The 21,243-nt window shown below is 47.3% G+C and overlaps 7 protein-coding genes across 7 annotated transcripts; 4 read left to right on the forward strand and 3 right to left on the reverse strand.

The window, feature by feature from the left end:
• Position 1: 1 nt before the first annotated feature.
• On the forward strand, positions 2-5,885 carry ONS95_005942 (uncharacterized protein). Its single transcript, XM_058499376.1, has 5 exons — positions 2-461; positions 533-933; positions 1,002-2,428; positions 2,543-2,663; positions 2,731-5,885. The coding sequence occupies exon 3, from the start codon at positions 1,132-1,134 to the stop codon at positions 1,429-1,431; it is 300 nt and encodes a 99-aa protein (XP_058350420.1). The 5' UTR covers positions 2-461; positions 533-933; positions 1,002-1,131; the 3' UTR covers positions 1,432-2,428; positions 2,543-2,663; positions 2,731-5,885.
• A 1,476-nt stretch (positions 5,886-7,361) lies between these two features.
• ONS95_005943 (uncharacterized protein) lies at positions 7,362-11,698 on the reverse strand. The gene is made up of 3 exons (XM_058499377.1): positions 11,499-11,698; positions 11,039-11,445; positions 7,362-10,990 (listed from the first exon to the last, which is right to left on the reverse strand). The coding sequence occupies exons 1-3, from the start codon at positions 11,559-11,561 to the stop codon at positions 8,935-8,937; spliced, it is 2,526 nt and encodes an 841-aa protein (XP_058350421.1). The 5' UTR covers positions 11,562-11,698; the 3' UTR covers positions 7,362-8,934.
• A 1,384-nt stretch (positions 11,699-13,082) lies between these two features.
• Positions 13,083-13,394, forward strand: ONS95_005944 (uncharacterized protein; the record flags this gene model as incomplete). Its single annotated transcript, XM_058499378.1, has 2 exons — positions 13,083-13,136; positions 13,200-13,394. The coding sequence occupies 2 exons, from the start codon at positions 13,083-13,085 to the stop codon at positions 13,392-13,394; spliced, it is 249 nt and encodes an 82-aa protein (XP_058350422.1).
• Positions 13,395-13,746: 352 nt separating this feature from the next.
• On the reverse strand, positions 13,747-14,445 carry ONS95_005945 (uncharacterized protein; the record flags this gene model as incomplete). Its single annotated transcript, XM_058499379.1, has 1 exon — positions 13,747-14,445. One exon carries the CDS (start codon positions 14,443-14,445, stop codon positions 13,747-13,749), a length of 699 nt encoding a protein of 232 aa, XP_058350423.1.
• Positions 14,446-14,758: 313 nt separating this feature from the next.
• ONS95_005946 (uncharacterized protein) lies at positions 14,759-15,906 on the reverse strand (the record flags this gene model as incomplete). Its single annotated transcript, XM_058499380.1, has 2 exons — positions 14,759-15,787; positions 15,856-15,906. The coding sequence occupies 2 exons, from the start codon at positions 15,904-15,906 to the stop codon at positions 14,759-14,761; spliced, it is 1,080 nt and encodes a 359-aa protein (XP_058350424.1).
• Positions 15,907-16,166: 260 nt separating this feature from the next.
• On the forward strand, positions 16,167-17,287 carry ONS95_005947 (uncharacterized protein). Its single transcript, XM_058499381.1, has one exon. It carries the CDS (start codon positions 16,200-16,202, stop codon positions 17,163-17,165), a length of 966 nt encoding a protein of 321 aa, XP_058350425.1. The 5' UTR covers positions 16,167-16,199; the 3' UTR covers positions 17,166-17,287.
• A 658-nt stretch (positions 17,288-17,945) lies between these two features.
• Positions 17,946-18,616, forward strand: ONS95_005948 (uncharacterized protein; the record flags this gene model as incomplete). Its single annotated transcript, XM_058499382.1, has 4 exons — positions 17,946-17,952; positions 18,023-18,037; positions 18,111-18,290; positions 18,435-18,616. 4 exons carry the CDS (start codon positions 17,946-17,948, stop codon positions 18,614-18,616), a joined length of 384 nt encoding a protein of 127 aa, XP_058350426.1.
• Between the last annotated feature and the right edge of the window lie 2,627 nt (positions 18,617-21,243).

Consider the following 21,243-nt stretch of genomic DNA (forward strand, 5'->3'; position numbering starts at 1 on the left):
ACCCCCCTTTACACCCATGCCAGACCAGGTTCCAGGTATATCCCCAGTCTAGCGGCACATAATCGTACGATCTCAGATGCTCCGTGCTGCGCGCTAGCTAAGAAAGATATATTCGCATCCTGCATGCATCCATCCATCCATGCGTGGAACAGATGCCGGTTCGGCACGGCACAGACGACAGCTTGCCATCCAGCCAACACTTTACTACTCCTCTCAACTTCAGCTCGGAGGTTGACATCCAGTTAGAGGCTCGCATGAGGAGTCAAGAAACTTGTCCCTTCTGCACAGCCCTGACTCGTTGGTACGACCGTGACCTGCCAGCGAGTATTCTCATCTCAAACATGTCAAGTCAAGCAGCCTGTTGAAGCAACAAGCGGCCGCCTGTCAAAACCCTTCCATAGACCCGTTTACTTCACAATAATAATGTCAGAGTTGCCCGCTCTCACCTCGCATGCAGAGAGGTATGCCAACCCATGTCCCCATCAACCACTCCAACGGATTGCGTCTCATCGCTCGATCATATGCGTTCTAGAACCCTGACCCCAGTCCTCATGATCCCAGTCTGACAGGCCCAGTACGGTTTTCAACGCCTCGTCTACGAGTACCTTGTCCACCAAACAAAGGTGGAAAAGACCAGGAGGGTACGGTAGGGCAGGGCATACACGGCTCAATCAGGACCTCATATCCTCACGATGTGATGCCGCACGATCCCTGAGATTTCATCACGGATGGAACAGATTTCCGCCGCAGGAACCTTCTACTCGGGACGCCATACTACTTGCTCGGAATGGACATTATCCTTTCCGTAGAAAGCCAACATATATGCACTGTTGAGGCAGGAACCGATGCAGAAATGACCCCACGCTCTAGAACAGTTGAACAACGAAGCTGATAGTCAGCCAGCTCACTTCTGCTCTCTACTGCAGCTTTTAGGTAATATTGAGCCGGTCAAAAATCACGAACATATCTAAGCGCCAGTACCGTAGCTAACTTTGGTGAAGTCTTGAACCCATGCTGTCGCTCGTACCAAAGTATCTATCAGCAGAGTTTCCACTCTAGCATCAGATCCACCGTCGAACCGTAAATCTCTCCATCTCACGATCCTATCCCCTGTAGAATTTTGGTCGCGCGATGATTCTCCCGGCTTCCGGAACATGCAAGTCCTTGGCCTGCCCTGTCAAGAAGGACACATCCCCACTGCAACCCTACAAGGGTCGAGGAAGTGGCCTGTCGTTCTCTCAGTCCCCCCGACCAGGCTCTGTCTGCTCTTGCTCAGTTGTGAACGGACCAAAGCACAACACATTATTATTGAGACAGACTACGCAAGCCCAAGAAAGTTCAACGAGAGCAGGCAATAACCCAACTGCCGTATGCCCCATACATAGGACCACCGATTTCTGCGACTACGTTAACTGTCAAGACTACCGGTAGCGGAGAGCAACGTCTCTTGGTAGCTGTATCCATGTTGCAATATGAGAATACTCCGCTGTCACTTCATAATGGTCCCACACAGCCCCCAGCATAAGACCACAGATCTGATAACGACGCGCATACCGAATGTTGTTCCAAGTCAAGATTGAGCAAATCCTTCTAGAGACCCTCGTCCACTCCCTGCTTAAAACGATCTCGAGATCGCCACCCAAAAGTCCAAGGGTATACAGCACCCTGGCATCACCTCACGCCATCTCGCGTTCTTTTCAGGGAGCGCCATTGTTTGATCGACCTCGCTCCTTGTCCGTCTTATACCTATCCTGGAGTATAATTCGCATCGGAACCACAAGTGGTCAAGAATGATGAGCAATCTCAGATCCAACGGAAACATACCCACCCGCCTGCATGTATGCATGTGTCCATGCGTCCTACCAAAACTTTGTTACTTTGTCATCTCGGAGCGTTCCTCCTACGAATTCCCTGCTCGCTCGCCTCTTCCTTGATTCATTTGCTCTTATTTGTACTACAATGAGCCACTGCGCCGCACTGTCCCTCTGGCGGTAAATTGCTTTTCAAGATCAGCAACAGAAACGCTTGACTGCTTTCTCATGCTGGCCTAGTAGAGCAGGATGCGCAGCTGTATTTCCATTTCGAGCTTTGTGCAAGTCTCAATCCATACGGTCGAAGCTTAAGACTACCCAAAGCAGACTATCAAAAGCCTCAATTGCTGAACGTCAAACAGAGTACTTCTCCACATCACAGCCCCACGGATAGCCCTTTCAGAAAGCTGGCTCGACTGGATGTCACCTTCTTGAACACCCCACTGTGGGGCCAATCAATCTAGATATCGATCTCCTAATCTCACATCTCCAATGAGAGCAATGAACAATCGATCTGGCGATCTCACCCACCTATCGAGCAATCATCTCGGCCATCTCCTCTCATCTCATCTCACCCATAACTTTTCTGGCAGGCCATGCGAGAAATACGACGTAAGGTTCGGCCTTTTCCCTCCCTGCCTTGCCTGAGCGTTGAACTTCCGATTCTCCCTAGGCGATATATCACCTCGGTGAAACATATGGGCAATTGGCAGCCACTCACAAGACAACAGATACGGATTTGCAATATCTTACCAAGATAGGCGGCGTCCCCGCGACGCCCGCGCGCCGCCCCCTCTCTTGCAAAGCGACAGGGTCCACAAGTAATACTCCGATGCAGATATCGCTGTTTCGGTAGGGATGCCCAGCATGGAGCCGTCGATACCCAATCATCCTACCCGATCTGAGCTGAGCCCTTTAGGACCGTGCCGCTGCCAGACAATGTCGGGGGTCGCAGACAGGGAAATGAGAGAAACAGTGGTGACCAGGTCACGGACAACTTTGGTTGTCTTTGATTGTTGACACTTTCAATGGAGCTCGCATCGGTTATGAGCAGGCATGAAATCGAGTATTGCCGATTGCCCAGAAAAGGTATCCGAGAACATGGAGTATCATCAAGTCAACTGTGTTTAAGATGACGTGCCAAGGGCGAGGTTTCGTTTCGAAACCACTTCCGTCCTCATGTTGTGGAACCCGAGAAACGGCATCACTCTCTTTTCGTTCTCGCAAAGCTGATGTATGTATGATTTGGCGTCCAAACGCCTCGAATATCACAATATTTGGTACAACAACAATCAACCGAAGTCCAAGCAACATGATAATTACTTCCCTTCCTAAAGAGGTATAGTTTACGGAAACTCAAATGCAGGGTACATATTACAACTTAATCACGAGGCTCAAGCCTCATGTACACTTGTATGCTGTAGCCGACGCCTTTTTTTTTTGAACATCGTTCAATTCACGACCTTAATTCAGCCACCAAGGCAAATCCTATCCTTCTTCGACGCCGCTTTGACAAGTCCGGTCTCAATATTTGCTTTTCTCGTCGGCACATTTCGCTCTGGCCCGTCCCGAGGCAAGGGCCTGACCTCGGATACAAATCAAACAGTAATATTTTTCATGTGCTGTCCATCTGCCGAATCTAAGACAGTACACGCAATTTCATTCGATGTGGAATTCCTCGTCTAGGGCCGTCCTGGGCTTTTGCTGCCATGTTCAGGAGTTTTCGCTCGGAGCCATCCCCGTGTGAAGCCATGGCTAGAAACGGTGATGTTTACTTTTTATTGAGGGCGCTTCAAACGGCTTATCTCGCCAATCCTTTCCCTAATTTTTTTCCCATTGCCGAACCTCTTCGTGCAAATCTTCCTTCCTTTCTTTTTTGAATATTGGAATACTGTAAGCGAGGTTCAAGTATTGTCACAGGAAGAAAGAAAGAAAGAAAAAAAGATTCTTTCTTCGGAATATCCCTTCCTTCATACAGTCAATGTGGCAATACTTAATCTTTCCGCTACTCTGTGAGACCTCCTCCCGCCGGAGGCGCTGTCGTCCCAACTGATCATATCTCATACTTTGGAAAGGTTAGATAGTTTATCACAATTCTTTCCTTCTATCATACACACCACCACTAGCAGCTTCATTCGCTTCCATCCCGTTCGGAGCACACCTCCTCACTCCAGTCATCAACGCCTCAGGCGCCTCCTTCAGTCACACAAGCATCACAGGCGACTTGCTTTGCTTTTTCCCACCACCACCACCACCTCACATACCACATGTCCAGCACGCACGCTTGCACCTGCCACAATTCTGTCATATACATCTCTCCCTTCCTCTCCTCGTGATAGGTTCAGTCCCATCTTCTGTCATTCAGCCACCACGTGTAAGCCAGCCTCCAAGCCGCGCCACTCCACATCAAAGGGCAAAAAGTCCTCTTTCACTCCCTCCTCCCATTCAATTCAAGCGTACAAAAGAAACTTCATACAGGTAAATCGTGCCACTTCCATTCCTCGTCATAACTTTACTACACGATAATGTACTGTAGCGCAACGGCTGTTCCGCTATCTTGGGATCTGATATGATATATTAGATAGGTCTGAGACGCTTCCATGGCTATGCTGTCCGGAGATATGTACCGCCAATGTCTCTCATGGTTTTGTTTGGGGACTTGTTGTTATCGTTGCATTTAGAACGGAGGAAGGCTTCAATTGATGCAACGAAAATTGGACCCGAACCCTCCCATCACCCGGAATTGGTTGCACTTCTATGTTGAGCAATTTGGTGGTGACTTGACTGCTTTGCATGCATGCCAGCACTCACACTTTCCCTCGATATTCATATAATTTGTGGCAACCCAGGTACAGTCGATGATACGCTCCACATCTCGTTCATCCCACGTATTTGACACGGGCTCTGTACGAATTCATTTGTCAAGCTTACCATTTAAAGATAGATAGATAGATAGTGTATAAATTTACTCGACCAGAGGGGGAAAAAGCGACAGGTCTCAAAAAAAAAAAAGTAAACAAATAAACGTCAACCCTCCCACACGAGCGAAACGTGCGTGGTGACACAACGTGCTCTGCAGAGAGCACATAACTCCCTAACCACTTGTTTTTTCCTTTTCGATAAAAGCCACCGACCTCGTGGCGTCAAGTTTTCAGCCTTGAAAAATCGATACACATTTCCTTCTCTCCGCCTTTACTCCTCTTCCAAAAAAAAACGCCTCCAAGCCCTCTCTAAACTACGATCTCGGGAAAGAAAGAAAGCTAGTGGCAGGCATCGCACGCCACGGCGGGCAGGGAAAACCTACCCCATCAGCATACCTTCTATACAGCGCCCACGCCACAAAATCAAAAGGAAAGCAAGCCCGTTATAGCTCTAAATCTATCTATCCACGTTCTAGTGTCCGTGGAAGCTACGTGGGACTATTGTGGCGCTGGCGTGGGCCACGCGGGACGGACGGGAGAAGGCGCCTCTGAAATGATAAGAGATATTGACTCGATATTCTTTCTCCTTACCGTGCAGCATACTCTAGGAATGGAAGAACGGCCTGTGAAATTTACCAGAAATGAGATCTGGAAAGGGACAGGATTACGTGTTGATGGATCGTTGGCTTCCGGGACTGAGATTGGGGGTTGTGACTGAGTTGGAATCTGGCGGAGATGCGGTGAGATGTTCCGCTAGATGTTTTGATGTCTATTAGCAGGATTCCGAAGACAGTGAGAATGTGATATCTCTGAGTGTGTATTGATTCTCTTTTGTTGAACTATTTCCACCTTTCTGGGGGCAATTTGTCACTCTTGTCCGTTTCCTGCTTCAGAATTCTATCTCTCGTCTCTTAGGGCAACCACAAAAACCCACAAGCTTTTCAACAATAACACCCAAATCAAACAAATTGCACCAAGCAACTTTCACCAGATTTTTTGCTCTCTCATAGACAGCCATCTATGTCATATTCTTCCTCCATTTACTTTCCTTCAAGCGCCCCAAAAGCCTCAGATCATAACACATTCGCTTATCGTGCACCCCTATTTGCCAGGAACATTCCACAATACGCCATGTCTCTGCCCCCCTTTTGCCTCGTGTCGTCTCATGTCACTCCTGTCTGATGATTGGGAATGAGATGTGTCATTTCTGCATTTCTTAAGCTGTCTGATTGACAGTAAGACATTGATCAGTGGAAGAGGGTAGGAGTGGCTGCGGAGATACCTCCGGCTGGGTTCTGCGTGTCAAACTGTTATTTTCAAGTCGATCCTACGTCAGTATGCTTGAGTGGATGAGAGATGATTAGATCACAGAGTTTCAACTCTACTGCCTATTCTGGCAGTGAACAACATCCACCATGTCTACCGGGATATATTTCAAATGGCAATCATAACCGAGAATGTTTGAGAGTTTTGGACAGCGACTCAAACAACAAATAGAGTTAATGTCAAACTAAGAAATAGAGTTAATATATTCCACCGAAGTGCATTTTTAGTGTGCTTAAATCAATGTAACCCAAGAGTTTTCTGTCATGACCCTGCGATTATTTGGTTTCACCTCAGCAGAGTCAGTCAACATAGATGCCTCCCTCCATCATTACGTCACTCAGCAGAGTCATTCGACATAGATGCCTCCCTCCATCATTACATCACTCAAAAGTGCCTTCCCTTGCTCAATCACAGCGTCATAGACTTTTAACATCTTTACAAACGACCGACTCTGCTTTTTGATTTTTCGATTCCGCTCTGCTCCACTTAACCTCGCGTAAATATGTCAACAAACATTAAGCGACTTCTCCTTTCGCCTTCACTCTCATTTCCAACTTCACCTTCAATCAAGCCGTACGTGCCACAAGTAATATTCTATTATAAGTGGCAAACCGAGCGTGAGCAGAATATACGTCCGTGGCTCGTCTAACTTGCTTTCTCTCTAAACTTTTGCTAATACATGATTACGCACAGCCCTCTTTGCGATCTCTTTCGAGCAGGCGTGCTGTCCACATATTTCTCGAGCCATGCTTATGCAGTGATTGAATGTGCCTTCGTACCCTGAAAAGTCACAACTAAAGAGACCCAGTAAGACGCATCTTGTGTTTTGCTTTCTTGGTGCATTTAAGGTGGTATTCCACAGATCAATTTCGCGCCACTTCAGCTTCTTTGCAGACGAACTTTAGATCCCAGGGCTATGGAAAATTATGATTTACTCTTATCTCTGATACCCCTTCCTCTATCTACTGTTCTAACTTGTAGCTACCCTATTCTCCATACCTTTGGCATCACATTGCTAGGTCCCTCCGGAGTTCACAGGGCCGAAAGTTTGACATCAATGTCCAGGTCTCAACATTTAGGCAGTCCATCCACGCCATCTAGTAAAGGCAGTTAGACCACGAGCTCTCATACACGGCCATGTAGACGTGATCTTAACATGCAACAGACCCCAACCCAGAATTCACGGAGAATTCGGATATTGGAACTCAAGTCCGAAACCACCCCTTGCAAGAACCCCCGCCTGAGTAACTGTCATGTGCGCATTCAGAGCGACCAGCATTGTTCCCCGACTTCCAGAACATTCAGAAAAGCTAATGTCAAAATTGTCAGACCACAACGACAGCCCCGCGGAACTGCACCCATGTCTAATCCAAACTCAAATCCTGATCGCGTCCAAACCCAACCCCCCAAAAATGAGCCAGCATGAACGAACGGTTCCAATTACTTTCGGCAACATCTAAGTTCGAAAGCTCGGCAGATACAATTTCAAACTGGGTTCTCCCTGCCTTTCAAACCAGCCCTAGTCTAAGAACTCTATTCCTAGGATACAACCCCAGCCTTACATGATATATACTTCCAAACTATCGAAATCAAGCGCTTGAGTATCCACTCGAAACTGTAAGTATCAAAGCCAATAATAGGCTCAACAATCAAGCGGAACCGGAGATGCACGATCAGTTCAAGCCGATCTCCAAACGTAAGGTAAAATTAGGAGTCTCTCAACCTAATCAAACAGCAACGAACTCCTGATTCCCTGCCCAACCTAAAACCTCAAAACCCAAATATCCAACTGCCGTGACACTCTAATTACCCTTCTCTTGTAAACCTACAGAGATCGACTGCCGAAACTTACAGCCTCTGACACAAACCCAACCCCAGCCAGGACAGAGTGCCATCGCCCGTTCCTCAACCCCACCCACAACACCAGCCAGCGCCAATTCCCAACCCTCAACTTCCACATCCAATGTCTGAATGAAAGTCGTTGATCACCAACACCAATACTGAGATGAATCAATACCCGACCCAGCTAACAGTACCCAACAGCTTCAGCCCTGAGTCTTTTCCCTTGGCAGTCAGTACCTCGTATCGCTAGCAGATCTACCATCTACGTTCGGCATGTCGATCTCCCGCGCCTCGCGATCGTCGTATGTACCATACTCTTTTCGCAAGTTGAGCTTCCAGCTAGAGTGATACAAGAGAAAACAACCTGTTGTCTATCAATTGTAAGTCTCTAGAAATATTCAAGTTGGGTGACTTGAGACAGAGAGGTCGGGTGGAAATTGATCCGGGCGGTAAGTCGACTGGGCAAGAAGGATAGATCCAGAAGCAAACAAGTCGCAACGATGCAGCGTGTGATGATTGGACATAGGAGATAAGACCGTAGAGATACCAACCAATCTTAGGTAAGTGCTATTCGTGATCAAGATAGGTTGAAAGAGGACGAAGCATACAGATAACAAAGAGCCAGTGCTGAGAGCAGGAACAACATCACTTCTAGACCTATTGCACCAAGCCAACGAGAGTCGACAACTCGTTTGTAGAATCATGAATATCTCGATTGCTCTTGCATATTCTCCTCCTCTTCCATCACAGCCTGAAGTGTCCAAAACATTGAAGTGCGAGCTATCCTACTCATCCACCAATATAAGAAAGCCAGGACAGAAGGAACTGTAGTGCTAGACTCCATTCCATCCAATACCCAACCGACCGGCCAGACCAGAAATTCAAAAGCGCAATATAGAAAAACAGTGAAAGACAAAACGAATATACATGGGACTCCAAGATGAGGAGACGCAATACTTTTACTCCGACTCCATAACACCCCATAATAATCCCCCAATATCAAATTATCCGTCAATCGCTTGTTGCAGCAATTGTCAACTGTCGAGCAGCATGCTGTCTCCTTCGCCTTTGGCATCATCACCCATATCGCGCTTTGGTGCCACATTGCCGTTACCGTCACTATAGTAACCAGCTCCAGCACCACTTTCTCTTTCGGTACCTACTAGTCTCAACTCGCCATCTTCCTTACGTTCGATAATGCCCTGTTCGAGGGCCCATCGTGCAAGCAACTTATCTACACCAAGTCTGCCAGCCTCACCTTTCTCCATGTGACGACCTACATGCTCAGTCCAGTCATCCCAGCTGCCGGTACCCTCGAAAACATTAGAGCAATCAGGTTTGGGGCACGCAGATCGTTGTGGTGGCTGTCGACGTGTTACTAAACAGCTGGTTTGCATATCTTTTACATGCGTCTCCCACTCTAGCTGTAGCTTGCTGTCGCCCTTTGCAATGGCCTTCTTGATAGCAAAAGGGGCGTGCATCCGACGAAGATGCTGTGTGAACAGATCCTTGCGGTTGAACTCGTTGCCTTTGCCTTCGACAGTACTTTGTGGACAGGAAGAGCAGCGATAATACGTTAGGCAGAGATGCTGCGAGGCAATATGTCGTTTCCACTCATTCTTTGATCCGAAAGTACTAGTACAACCAGCGAAAGAGAAGGCGCAGGGAAAAGGTCGGGTATGAGCTGCAGCAATGTGCTTTCGGAGTGAGGAAGAGTCCTTGAAAGGAGCATGGCTACACAGAGAGCATCGAGTGTCCTGCTTGGGGCCTTGTTTCTGGATAGATCTTCGAGGTTTTGGTCGAGGTGAGTTGTACTCGGAATTGTACATTTGGTCTTCCCCACCCGAATCATTCTGATCGTGTGATGATGCAGACCCCTCTCGACCACTTCGTAACCCAGGGGATTCTTCAGATGGTATATGTGATTGATTACGTTCGCTATTGGCGTGATCGTGACTTAGGTGTCGGACGTGGCTAAGTGCCTTCAGCTGTTCTGCGGCTTCATGCATCTCGACAGAATCTTCAACCTCATCTTTGTGGTCAGGAATGACTGGTTGCTCCACATTTTGAAATACAACCTGAGGAACAGGATTGGGCGTTCCCATTGAGATGCCATCTTGTCCCATGCTTTGGCGCATCGGATCCTGCTGCATTAATTCTGGACGAGGCTCATGTCGATTCAAGAGAGGAGTCGAGGTAGCAGCTTGACGGGCCTCAAGAAGAATCTTGCCATCTTCGAGTTCTTTGAAGGTTGCGGTCTTTGCGATGGGCGACATCCCGCCGATCAGACGTTGATATTCGGTCGTCATGTTATGTGAATTTACATAGCCCAGAAAGGCACATGTACGATCTGCAGCAACCACATTCCAGATAGCGATTGGCATAGAAACCAAGAGTACGGTTGGCGGTCCATGAAACATGCCTTCCACGGCAATCTTTGCAGCTGCGATCGGAGTATTCAGAAGCCACTGTTTAAACGAAGCCATCTCTTGACTGGGTTCACCAAGAAAAGTTGTGCAAACCAAAGCTCTCATCTCTTCAAATGTAAGATCGGAATTTGAGCTAATCTTCAGCAGTTGTTGCTCGTTGTGGAGGCTTCTGGATGGTAGTAGATCATTGTCAGGAGAACCCAGAGGGGACGGTATAAGCGAACCGCCAGGTGGTTGCTGAACAATTGGTGAGATCGTAATGCTTTGCATTGCACCTGGAGTCAATGAGAAAACAACAGGCATTCTTTCTCGGCCGGGTGGAGGTTTACTTGACCCATTGGTCAGACCAGATGTTTGCAAGAACTTATTATGCTGCATGGAAATAATCTCCTCGTGCAAGCGCTGTGTACTAAAAGGCCGACCAGTGCCGAGTCTGCTTAGAGCTTCGATGAGGTTGAATGTAAAAGAGCGTGCTCCTGGCTCCTTGGTGATCTGATCGGGGCTGTATGCCGCAATAGCTTGCTTAATACCATGACTTCCAGCAGTAGGAGCGTCGGCAACCGCACATGTGTCGAGTAGGAGGAGAATATCGGACTGGGCATCTTCGAGGAGACATCTGACGCCATCCCATTTAAGTTTGGAAGAATCATCTCGAGGATTGCTATCACAGTATCAGCTTAGGTAGTAAGGCTGTGAGATATGACCTTACCAAGCCCAGTATAAATTATGATCTGAACCCATAAATCCATAACCGACATAGTATACGATCCACAAGTGATCAGGTCTTGAATATTCGAGGTGTTGTGCCATGTGCATGGTGAGTTTCATGCTTGGATTCGGACAGCTGGGTATACACCAAGACTCGGTCCGGAAGTTGAAGCGCTCGCGGAAGAGCTTTTGGAGTTGTTGCAAATCCTGATCAACGCTCAAATCATCTTCCCATCGCAAGAGGAGGACCGAGACGCTTGTATATGGGGATTGATTGGCTTGTGCATAGATGAGCATCGCAGCATCTTGGAGGTGACGCGCGAAAGACTCGAAGTCTTTCCGCTCGGGAGGAGGTACGGCATCTTGTGGAGGAGGTATGGTTTTGTAGTCGAATCGAGCCGACTGGGCCTATCGAATCTGTCAGTATGAATTATATGAAACCTTTAACAACGAGGCAGTACCTGTTCATGGGCTTGTTCTGCCAGTTTCGGAGCAAGTCGACGTTTCTTCGAGGAAGGCTCCATGTCGCAAGGCCGACGCAATTCGGCTCAACGACAGGTAATTGGGATTCGCGGATAGGCAAGCAATAGCGCTGATTACGAAGATACACGTTTGGTGATGATTGAATGGCAAGTGATTGCGGTGGAGATGAGAAGGGTTGTCTTGTTTTGCAAGGCTGTTCGTGCAGCCTCTCCAGTTCGAGGCTGTGTCGGCAGATTTGGCTAGCCTTACTTCTGCCTCAGGCTCGATCAAGTGTCGCTTATGACTAAGGTGGCAACAATAAGCCGAGGCAGCCTCGTCTGACACTATTTACATTTTAAAATCTGACTTGTTCTACGTGATTTACATATCACGCTCACTCGCTCAGTTCACTCCATAAGTGTGGGTGATTGGTTGCGTTGAAAACTGAACTTCACTGTGGTCTTTCTACCATTGAGGTTTTAAAGGCACTGGTTGCCCTGCAGCATGTGCTTGTGTTTCATGTCTCGGCAATCTTGGACTAAGTACGTCGTCGAGTCAAAAGGCGCAGACAGCAAATAGCCTGCAAAAACATGGAGACTGGGGGACTACTAGGACACAGTCAAGCAGTCGAGAGGTTTGAAGAAATTGAATTTTTTGGGATAGCTAAAAAGCATGGAAATGTTGAGGGCTCGGCATTGGTGGCTTGTGCTCGTGGGGAGACGTTTTATTAGGCTCAAGCTCTGTTTCCAAGTCAGTTTTGTCCTCGTAAGTTGGTCTTATAGTGAAAATACAGCAGAGGAAATGGAGATTCAAACTATATTCGGAGACTTGGCGTATAAAGGCAAGACTTGGAGGCAGAAAGGTGTACAAGCTGAAGTTGCTCAATTGCCCTGTACCTAGAATTTACTGTGAGTAACTGGATCTCCAGAGCTAGCCATGCTTTCCGCCAAAGTGCATATACCCTTTTCTTGGTCTCTTGTTTATCTCTTTCTTAGTCTTTGACCATCTTAAGCGAGTGAAACCTTCGGGCTGGTCTCGCCCCACCCCAGGTGACTATGAAGAGATTCTATGGGGTACGTCGATTATACGCATATTTTATTGGTAGTCCGTAGGACGGGCTGTTTTCTATTCATTTCCAATCTTACAACAAGCGGACGGCAAGCCAGTTCGGTTGGGCGCTGGGGATACAGGGCTTTCCAGATGAAAGGTTCACTACACTCGAAACAGGATCAAAAGCAGACAAACACGCAATTGTCAGTTGCGAGCCCTGGAACACTAAGCCTGGTAAAAATGCTACGTTGAATGTTCCAACTGTCCCAGTGCTGCCTAGAAGTCACCCAATCTATGTGACGTCTCGGCTACCGGCAGCTTCAGAGCCAAAAGTCAACAAAGGTGTTTCATGGCGATATGCAGCCCCAGCCGAAGAACCGGATAAAGTATTCCCACCTAGATATTGATATGAGCTCCGTATCGAAGAGCATTTCCCCCAAAAGTTCTACACAGTACCTCTCTTGACAGTGTTTGCCAGTTACTGCCACCAAAAAACAGCCCAACATGGGAGAACACCTGCCAGAACTCCCACGATGTCAGATGATGCCACATGGGAGAAGTCCAATAATTATGATGAACTATCGAAGGTGGGTTCAGCATTATTAAAATTCCAGCATAGTGAAGTAACGCTGACCTCAGCTTTACAAAAGCTCAGCAAAATCTCCGATAAGCGTGGAGTCGACAATGACAGCAAAAGTACCCCGTCTACAGCAAGTGTCAGAGCCGAGCGTCACAGACGGAAGAAGCAGAATGCGAAGAAGGCCAAGGCAGAAGTACGAGTGAAGGAAGAAGAGGAGAGACTTTTGCTCGACAAGTTGTACGCCTGCTCTATCAAGGAAAAGTAAGAAAAGGAGTTTACGGATGAGACCCTGCCGGGTAAGTCTTTTTACACCATCTTACCAATAGCTGACCAACTCTCTCCTAGTCATACCACCCGGACTTCCCTTCAGATTCAATCACGCTACAGAGAAAGGGGGCGTCGGTGCGTTCGCTCTTCAACATATCATAGCCGGCACAGAGATTCTTTGTTGAAGAAGTCATCATCAAAGGCGCGAATGAGAACCTTTACAAGGAAGCTCTGTTCACCATATTGTCCGAGGACAAAAAGAAGAGAATCATGAACTTACACAGCCACTGCAGCTGCAAAGTGAAGCCATGCACGGAAACACGCTTGGCACATATCCTGGAGATCAACTCCTATGAAGCCCCCTCAGGCCCAGCTTTGTACGAGCTTGCGTCTCGACTCAACCATGACTGTTCCCCCAACACTGCACGAGGGTTCTCGAAAGGGGAATTTATGGTCTTCCGTGCGGCACGAGTCTCAAACAGGGGGAGGAGCTCACCGTCAACTATGCCATGGTTTCTGGCTCCACGAAGGCTAGACAGGGCTATTATGTCGATAATTTCGACATCCTCTGCAAGTGCCATAGCTTCAAGAACAACCTGGTATATACTGAACCCGGCGTTGCGAAGGGACAACTTCTCGAGAAAGTGGTGCTGCAATCCCCCGTCATTGGCAAATACACAAAGGACGAAGTTGCAGCATATGCCGAAGTTGAAGCCTGGTTCGGTCAGATCAAGGAAGGCATGCTTGCCATCTAACGGGATCAGTTTAACTACATTGCCAAGCAGTTCGTTGCGGGAAACCCTCGTGTTCTGGAAGTCGGGGGCAGAGGTGTTATGGCCAGAAAAACGTTGGACTTTGTCGTTGAATACCTGAAGAGGAACAACAAGTTCGGGCTTGACGATGCTGTCTTCGATAGCTTTCGTAGTCGGAACGCCGAAAACATGGTTGAGCTGACGAAGAAAAGCTTTGACTTGATACTCGAAGACTTGCAGATGTCCTGGAGGTAGAGGGGTGTGCTGGAAAGGCGGTTCCAGTGATGTTTTGGGCATGGACGGGCGGTCTTTCTTGTCTTGGATTTTGGAAGCCACAAGTTGGAGCGGAAATTTACAGATCGTGCTGGTATTAGATGCTGCCACTCGTATGCTCAAAATCGGAATCTTTCATCAGACTCGTAGTACAACGAACATCAGGAGATGAACCCTTACTGGGCTACACTATGATTCAGCTTACTTTGTTGTTCCAGATCTTGCTTTCACTCAATCACTTTGTAGAGAAGAAGTGCAAGAGAAACAAAGCAAGACTCCTGGTTGTGAATGTTGACTGTTCTATTAATAAGCGCAAACAGATGTCCTGTATCTAGAACTATCTATTTCCTCTAGCCCCAGCAGGCGCATCCGTTCTCCTCTTCTTCAGCAAGGTGCCTATCGCATCTCGAACCTCAGGATCGCTCTGTATCGTGTTCTGTACCAGCCACTCCTTCATCTTGCCCTTTACTTCCCCGATAGCCTGCTCGTCGCCCATAAACGGACTCAGTTCCAGCTGTACGTCTCTCGTAGCTTCCACGTCCACGATCTTCGCTGTGGCTTCTAACCGATCTAATTGCTGTTTCAACTGCACTTCTGGGCCCGCATTCGATGCGACCGGGGTAGGAGGTTCGAGATGCGGTCCTATCTGCGAAAATGCGATGTAAAGGGTAATGCTGAATTTTCGTCCCAGTTGGATGAGTTGAAAAGGGAGGTAGGGGGGGTGTGCGGTGAAGTTCGTGAGGAAGGGGTTGACGATGTTGGCCGCGAAGGAGGGAAAATGAGGCCGAGAAACAGTATATAATTCGAACACGCAGAATCCAACCAGTGTGAGCCACCGCCAGTATTTGCCCCACTCCAAATATCCCATCATTCCCAAAATATACATGAAAATTGCCGCCGCGCCGTAATAGGGGAGGATTGATTGTAAGCCATGCACGACGAAGTCGCGGATGCCGGAACAGCGCTGCCACTCTGTGATTTCGGGTCCAAAGCGCTCATATGCAAATCTCTTTGCGGGGTTTAGGAGAGTGTCTTGGGCGAGTTTTAGGTGCACGAAATATCCTTCCGTGGTGGTGGATGTGGAGGACACCTTGTCAGGATGGTGGATCGCTGCTAACCGCCGAAACCTGGACTTGATCTCCCTTTCTGTAGCGGTATATGGCACTCCCAGATCTTGATAAAAGTCGCTCGCCCGCCGTATTTCCCAGTCTGCTTCGTATATTGTATAAAGGAGGTAGGCAGATACTACTATGATGTGTATGCGCCGGCGATGTGTGATGTAGCGCGGAGAGCCTGGCTGTGGTTTTGGGTCACCGGCGCGGATCATAATCCCATAGTATATCGTCTGGAGCCATCCTGTGACAAACTGTACATTTCATCAGCAAAATTTTCCGGATTTGGTGGAAGTTTGCCTATTTTCAGAGTGGCGCTTACATTTGGGAGAAATGTCCAGCCAGCAAGAGAAAGTAAGTTGCTGGTAGACATGATGTGTCTTGAAGCTCTAAGAAAAGCCCACGAGAGATATCATGAAGCAAAATTATGGTTGTTGAGAAAGGAACAGGAGAAAGTGGGAGGCGACAAGAAGTGTCCAGAACAATCAGTAATAATCGCGAGGCTCAAACTGTCCACTTCGCGACGCAGCCCTCCGAGGTAGATTAAGGTTGCGCTAATGCACGCTAGCGGCCGATCGAACTGTCAGCCTTTTGAGGCGCAAAAAAAGTTACTTTAACTTTAACCCGAGACAACGGAAGCAGATATCTTCTCAAAACCTTCCCAGCATGTCAATTGAGACGACAACTCTTTCGCAGACAGACACGATGGGGTCCGAAAAGCACAGATCGAAGTCCGAGAAGAAATCGAAATCCTCACATGGCGAGAAGAAGCGGAAACGAGACCACGGCGAGGAAGGACCCAAGTCGAAATCGAAAAAGCACAAGTCGGATGCAAGAGCTGTCGAGTCTGAGATTTTGGAGACACCTGCTTCGATATCTCCATTCCATCTACAGACCTCATCGTTATATCTGCCATTGGCACCTGTGTCGCAAAAGTACCCACTCGAAGGCATCTGCGCCGAACATCTCTCCCCGCTACTCCTCACATACTACCCACCATTCAACGGCGTACTGCTCTCGTACAGCAACCCCAGATTATCAGAGAAGGCATTTGGAAACGACGGAGAGGAGGTGTTGCTACAAAATCACGATGAGTACGCTGTTAGTTGGACATGGCTGACTGCGGAATTCCTGCTATTCAAACCGGAGAAGGGAGCTTGGCTGGAGGGATATGTCAATTTGCAGAATGAAGGACATCTAGGACTGGTTTGCTGGAATCTATTCAATGCAAGCATAGAGCGGAAATGTTTGCCGAGTGACTGGAAGTGGAAGGATGTGAGTGATGCGAGAGAGGGATGGGAAGGAGAAGGAGAGACATATGCCGAAGAAGGAATGGGATACTATGTTGACGGAGAGGGAAAGAAGATTGAAGGAATGGTGAAATTCCGAGTACGTGAAATCGAGTCCAGTCATGATAAGGAGAGAGGATTCTTGAGCATTGAGGGCACGATGTTGAGCGAGGCGGCTGAGACGAAGTTGGTGGAAAGCGAGAGGGAAGGATTCGAAACTAATAGAGATACTGCTGGAAGGCGCCTTGGTGGGTCGCAAGGTCTTGGAGCCACGAGTCTGGGAGTAGCTGTGGAGCCGGATGCGATGGACGCGGGCATCAAAAAGCATAGACAGAGATATTGATGAATTTGAGTTTCGGAGTATGGGGCATCATGTCGGCGTTTAGTGGGCACATTTTAGCAGTTCATGATAAACTGCTTGTCAAGAAAAATGTTTGCAAGTTGGAATTCTACTTGATCGTGCAGTTCACTTTTCCCTCGCCAGTCTACAGAAGTGCCCCAGAAATTGTACGCCGACTGCTTTTAAGAACCTAACTTGTAGCAACTTGAAGCTATGCCCCACTAATCGTTTCTCCAATCGCACACAAGTAAACATATTAACTAGACTATCGTCCATAAAATTCTCCCTCGGCCTTATCCTTAAATTAAAGATGATCTAATATCACGTGTTCGGCTATCCGTCTCAAACAAGGATGACAAACCTCCTTCCGTTCTGTCAGTAGCTCCACTTCCATTTCTGAAAATTCCATAACAGCAAACAATTCTTCTTTGTGAACCTCACGGGAGCTCGTTCCCACTAGACCTAGAGAATGGTATGATTGGGACTTCCTATTAATGAGAATGAGGGTTGTTGTTGGTTCAGTAACTGAAACGAGAATAGGTTCATGCAGACTCATCGAACTTCGCCTCGGGAGTGACGAAAGAGGAAGCGTATAAGCAGGTATTAGATCAGGCCGTTGCGCTATTTGAGGGACAGAGGAATTGGGTACGACAATCTTCTTCTCCACATAGCTTGCTCTTCATTTATACACAATAGCAGCTAACTAGTCGCCTAGGTCTGGTATGTTTTCTAAAGTCCATCACGTGTGGGCCAGCTTTTGTATGAAAGAAGTGAAGCTGAACGATGGCCTGTCAGTAATCTGGCAAATACGGCATCATTATTATGGCACGCCTATAAGTCTTTGCCTGCTCCGTCAGTAGACGTTAACTGGGCTGGTAAGTCCTTAACTTCCTCATCCGCGGATCTCGTCCAACTTCCTTGCATTCCCATATCAACTGAAATATATAGGTTTCTACGTCCTCGATCGCAAGACTTCCTCCACATCTTCATCAAAAGCTCAACTCATTCTCGGTCCCTTTCAGGGTAAGGTAGCATGTCAAACGATACTCTACGGACGAGGCGTCTGCGGAACGGCTGCTTTGTTGAAAGAAACGCAACTAGTACCAGATGTTGAGAAGTTTCCTGGCCGTGAGTGACTACTTCTTCCACTTCCTGTTCAGCCCCCCTTCGAATTTTATCTCTATATGCATCTATGTCCAGTCCTTTAAGATATTGTTTGAGCCAAGGAAGGGAGGAGTGGATGTAAAATTGTCTCTCGCTGACCCCAGGTAGATATCGCCTGTGACGGCGATTCAAAAAGTGAGATCGTTGTGCCGATTCTGAAAGGTGGAAGTCAAGGAGAGGTAGTGGCTATCATTGATATTGACTGTGCCGAGCTCAATGGTTTCGACGAGGTTGACCAGATCTGGCTGGAAAAACTGGCGGTATTGCTTGGAGAGGCTTGTGATTGGTAGCGAAAGGGCGAAAGTATAGGTGATAGCCAATGAAATGTAACGAAATGAGATTTTCGAAAGATTCAAATCAGAGGGGAACCCCAGAAATAGGTTCGAGTGGGAACGTGGGCGGTGTAAAACATGGTGTTGTTGCTCAACCATACAAGGTCATCGTCTTTCAGTCATCACATCGAAAAAAGAGGGCTTATGGTTTGGAATGAAGCGATTGAAAGCCCATCAATCATACGCCATCCTCTTCAACGATTTTCTTCTTACGATGTCATCATGCTGCCAGGCCGTAAGCGAGGTGAGCGTTACGCTCTTGTCATAAAAAAAAACCTGCTATTAATCCCAAGTCTGTGAAAAGGCACTTGATTTCCAGCCGCACTCATATGAGACCAGAACCTCTTCTTATGACTTTCTGTAATGTAGAAATCTTTTTTTCTTCCAAAAGCTTCCAGCTTTACCAGCTCACAGCAGAGGGTACTCAACCAGCAAAAGCCTCTGTCACCACACACAGCAAGCAGAAATCATGGTCAGAAAATATTACCATAACCTTTGGAAAGCCATGATTTATGTTTGAAAAGTTCTCTTCCAAGAACAGCTTAGATCTCTATGCTTCAAAATGGTGAAATGGTGAGAACGGCACAGCTCGCTTGCGGATACTGGACTTACATAAACATTGCTACTTTCTACATGCTGGAGGTGAGGAGCATAACCACGTCGACAATGCTTTGCTTGCGTGTAAGTCATCTCAAAAACTACACCCGTCATCTCATCTCCACGGTAGCTGTTGACAAGGGTGACGGGAGAATACGAAGCTCAGTCTGGTTTGTGCTGGAATATGGTTGCAAATTCTGAAAGTTTGCAACTCAGCACCGCGTGCTGAAAACAAATATCCCGCCAAGGTGGTAGTGACAGAAGTCTGAACATAAATGGATGTGTGATCTGGTATATTATCATCAAATTGAGTATTGTCAATACCGAACGTACTGTCCATGGTTTTCATTCCAGTGAGCGATTTTTGGAAAAATGCTTGTCCAAGAAAATATAACAGTTTACGGCAAAGCACTGTGAGCAGAAGAAATCCGCGACATCCAATTCCACTAAACGAACGAATCTTCTCGATTATCGTTCTTGACCAATCCCGAGTAGCTCTTGTTTTGCTGATGGTATAACCACGTCAACTTCTAAACAGTGTACTGTACTCGAGCTAGATATTTATACCACTCCCCGCTATTCTTGCACTACAACCAAGGTTGTTGGCAATTTCACCATGTAGAAAAAAAAAAAGAAGGACCGGAGACTTGGAAATGGGCTGATAGTGAATGGCTACTTCACGGAGGTATATAAAACATAGATTGGATCCATGATTCCCAAAACAAGACACCCGACAGTTGTTTTCACCTGCATAGAAATCTCTTGGGCAAAACTTTTGTAGACCTAGGTCTTGAGGCGCTTGAGATACGGCCCAGGATGTTCACTATTTCAAAAGTCTGGAGAGTGCCTTATCTAATAGCTCGGCATCACTGCTGTCATAAGTAACTTAAACATCTCGCAAGATTCTTGACGACAAAAATATAGATGACGACAGAGAACCTCCTGCCCAAAATGATCACGCTTGCAGAAAACACGATATCTGGAAGGGGAAAAAAATGGATGTCTGGCAGTACAATGGTCTTTTTTGGCAACAATGAATTCGGAGGCTATTCACAAAAGAGTATTGTCATGCAATTCAATGATGGGTAGCAGTAAGACTGAACACATGCATGTATATGTTGCGATATTCGGTGTGTTTGAAGGCGAGGGACTCAATAGTGAGCGTAACCTGAGTAAAATATATAGATTTCAGACCTTGAGACGGCAATGAAGATCTTTACTCAAGCCTTGGGTGAATCGACTGTTTAGCTGAACAGAGAGGAAGGGAGAGAAGAAGCCAAAAGAGAGAGAATGGCCTTTGATCTTATCGCCGTCCATTCCAAGCGATAAATACATCTGAAAACGACGCGTCGATGCCGATGAAGTGAAATGTATGTGCCCCTGATGCTCCAGCTAACCATGTCCAACAAGGATACCTCATCTAACACCAGATATTCAATTCCGCTGCCTCCATCCCTCCCTTCCTCCTTCTACAACAGCCCATCTCATCTCATCTCATCTCATCTCGTCCCAGCTGACGGTCTAACCCCACCTTTCCTATCACATCAATCTCATCTGATAATGTTTCATCTCATCTAATCTCACCCCGAGAGATGAGCCGAGACATAGCGTCTCAGGAACGAGATGATGATGATGTAACTAATCACATATTGAGTAAACAAACAAATAAACGAGGGAGCCGACAGATACCAGGGCTGCAAGCTGGCCAATGTGCCCGAAAACTTAAATTTACCTGCCAGCAGGTACCGGTGTCCTGAATTGGTATTCATTTTCTCGTTACGTGTGGACTGAGTCATGTAATTTAGGTAGCCATTGGATATAAGGCGGGCATGGAACAGGCATGGTATGGAAGTCAGCTGGCTTTGTGGTGGCCCTTCTTAACGAGTATGTATGCTTGACGGGAGAAGGTTGACATCTGGTATTATCATGCCATGTATGCCATTGCCCTCTTTCGATGAACCGTGAAGTCGGGCAAGAGAAATCCGGGA

Source organism: Cadophora gregata, assembly GCF_030347475.1.
Source record: "Cadophora gregata isolate MNR1 chromosome Unknown scaffold_17, whole genome shotgun sequence".
NCBI classification, from domain to species: domain Eukaryota; kingdom Fungi; phylum Ascomycota; class Leotiomycetes; order Helotiales; family Ploettnerulaceae; genus Cadophora; species Cadophora gregata.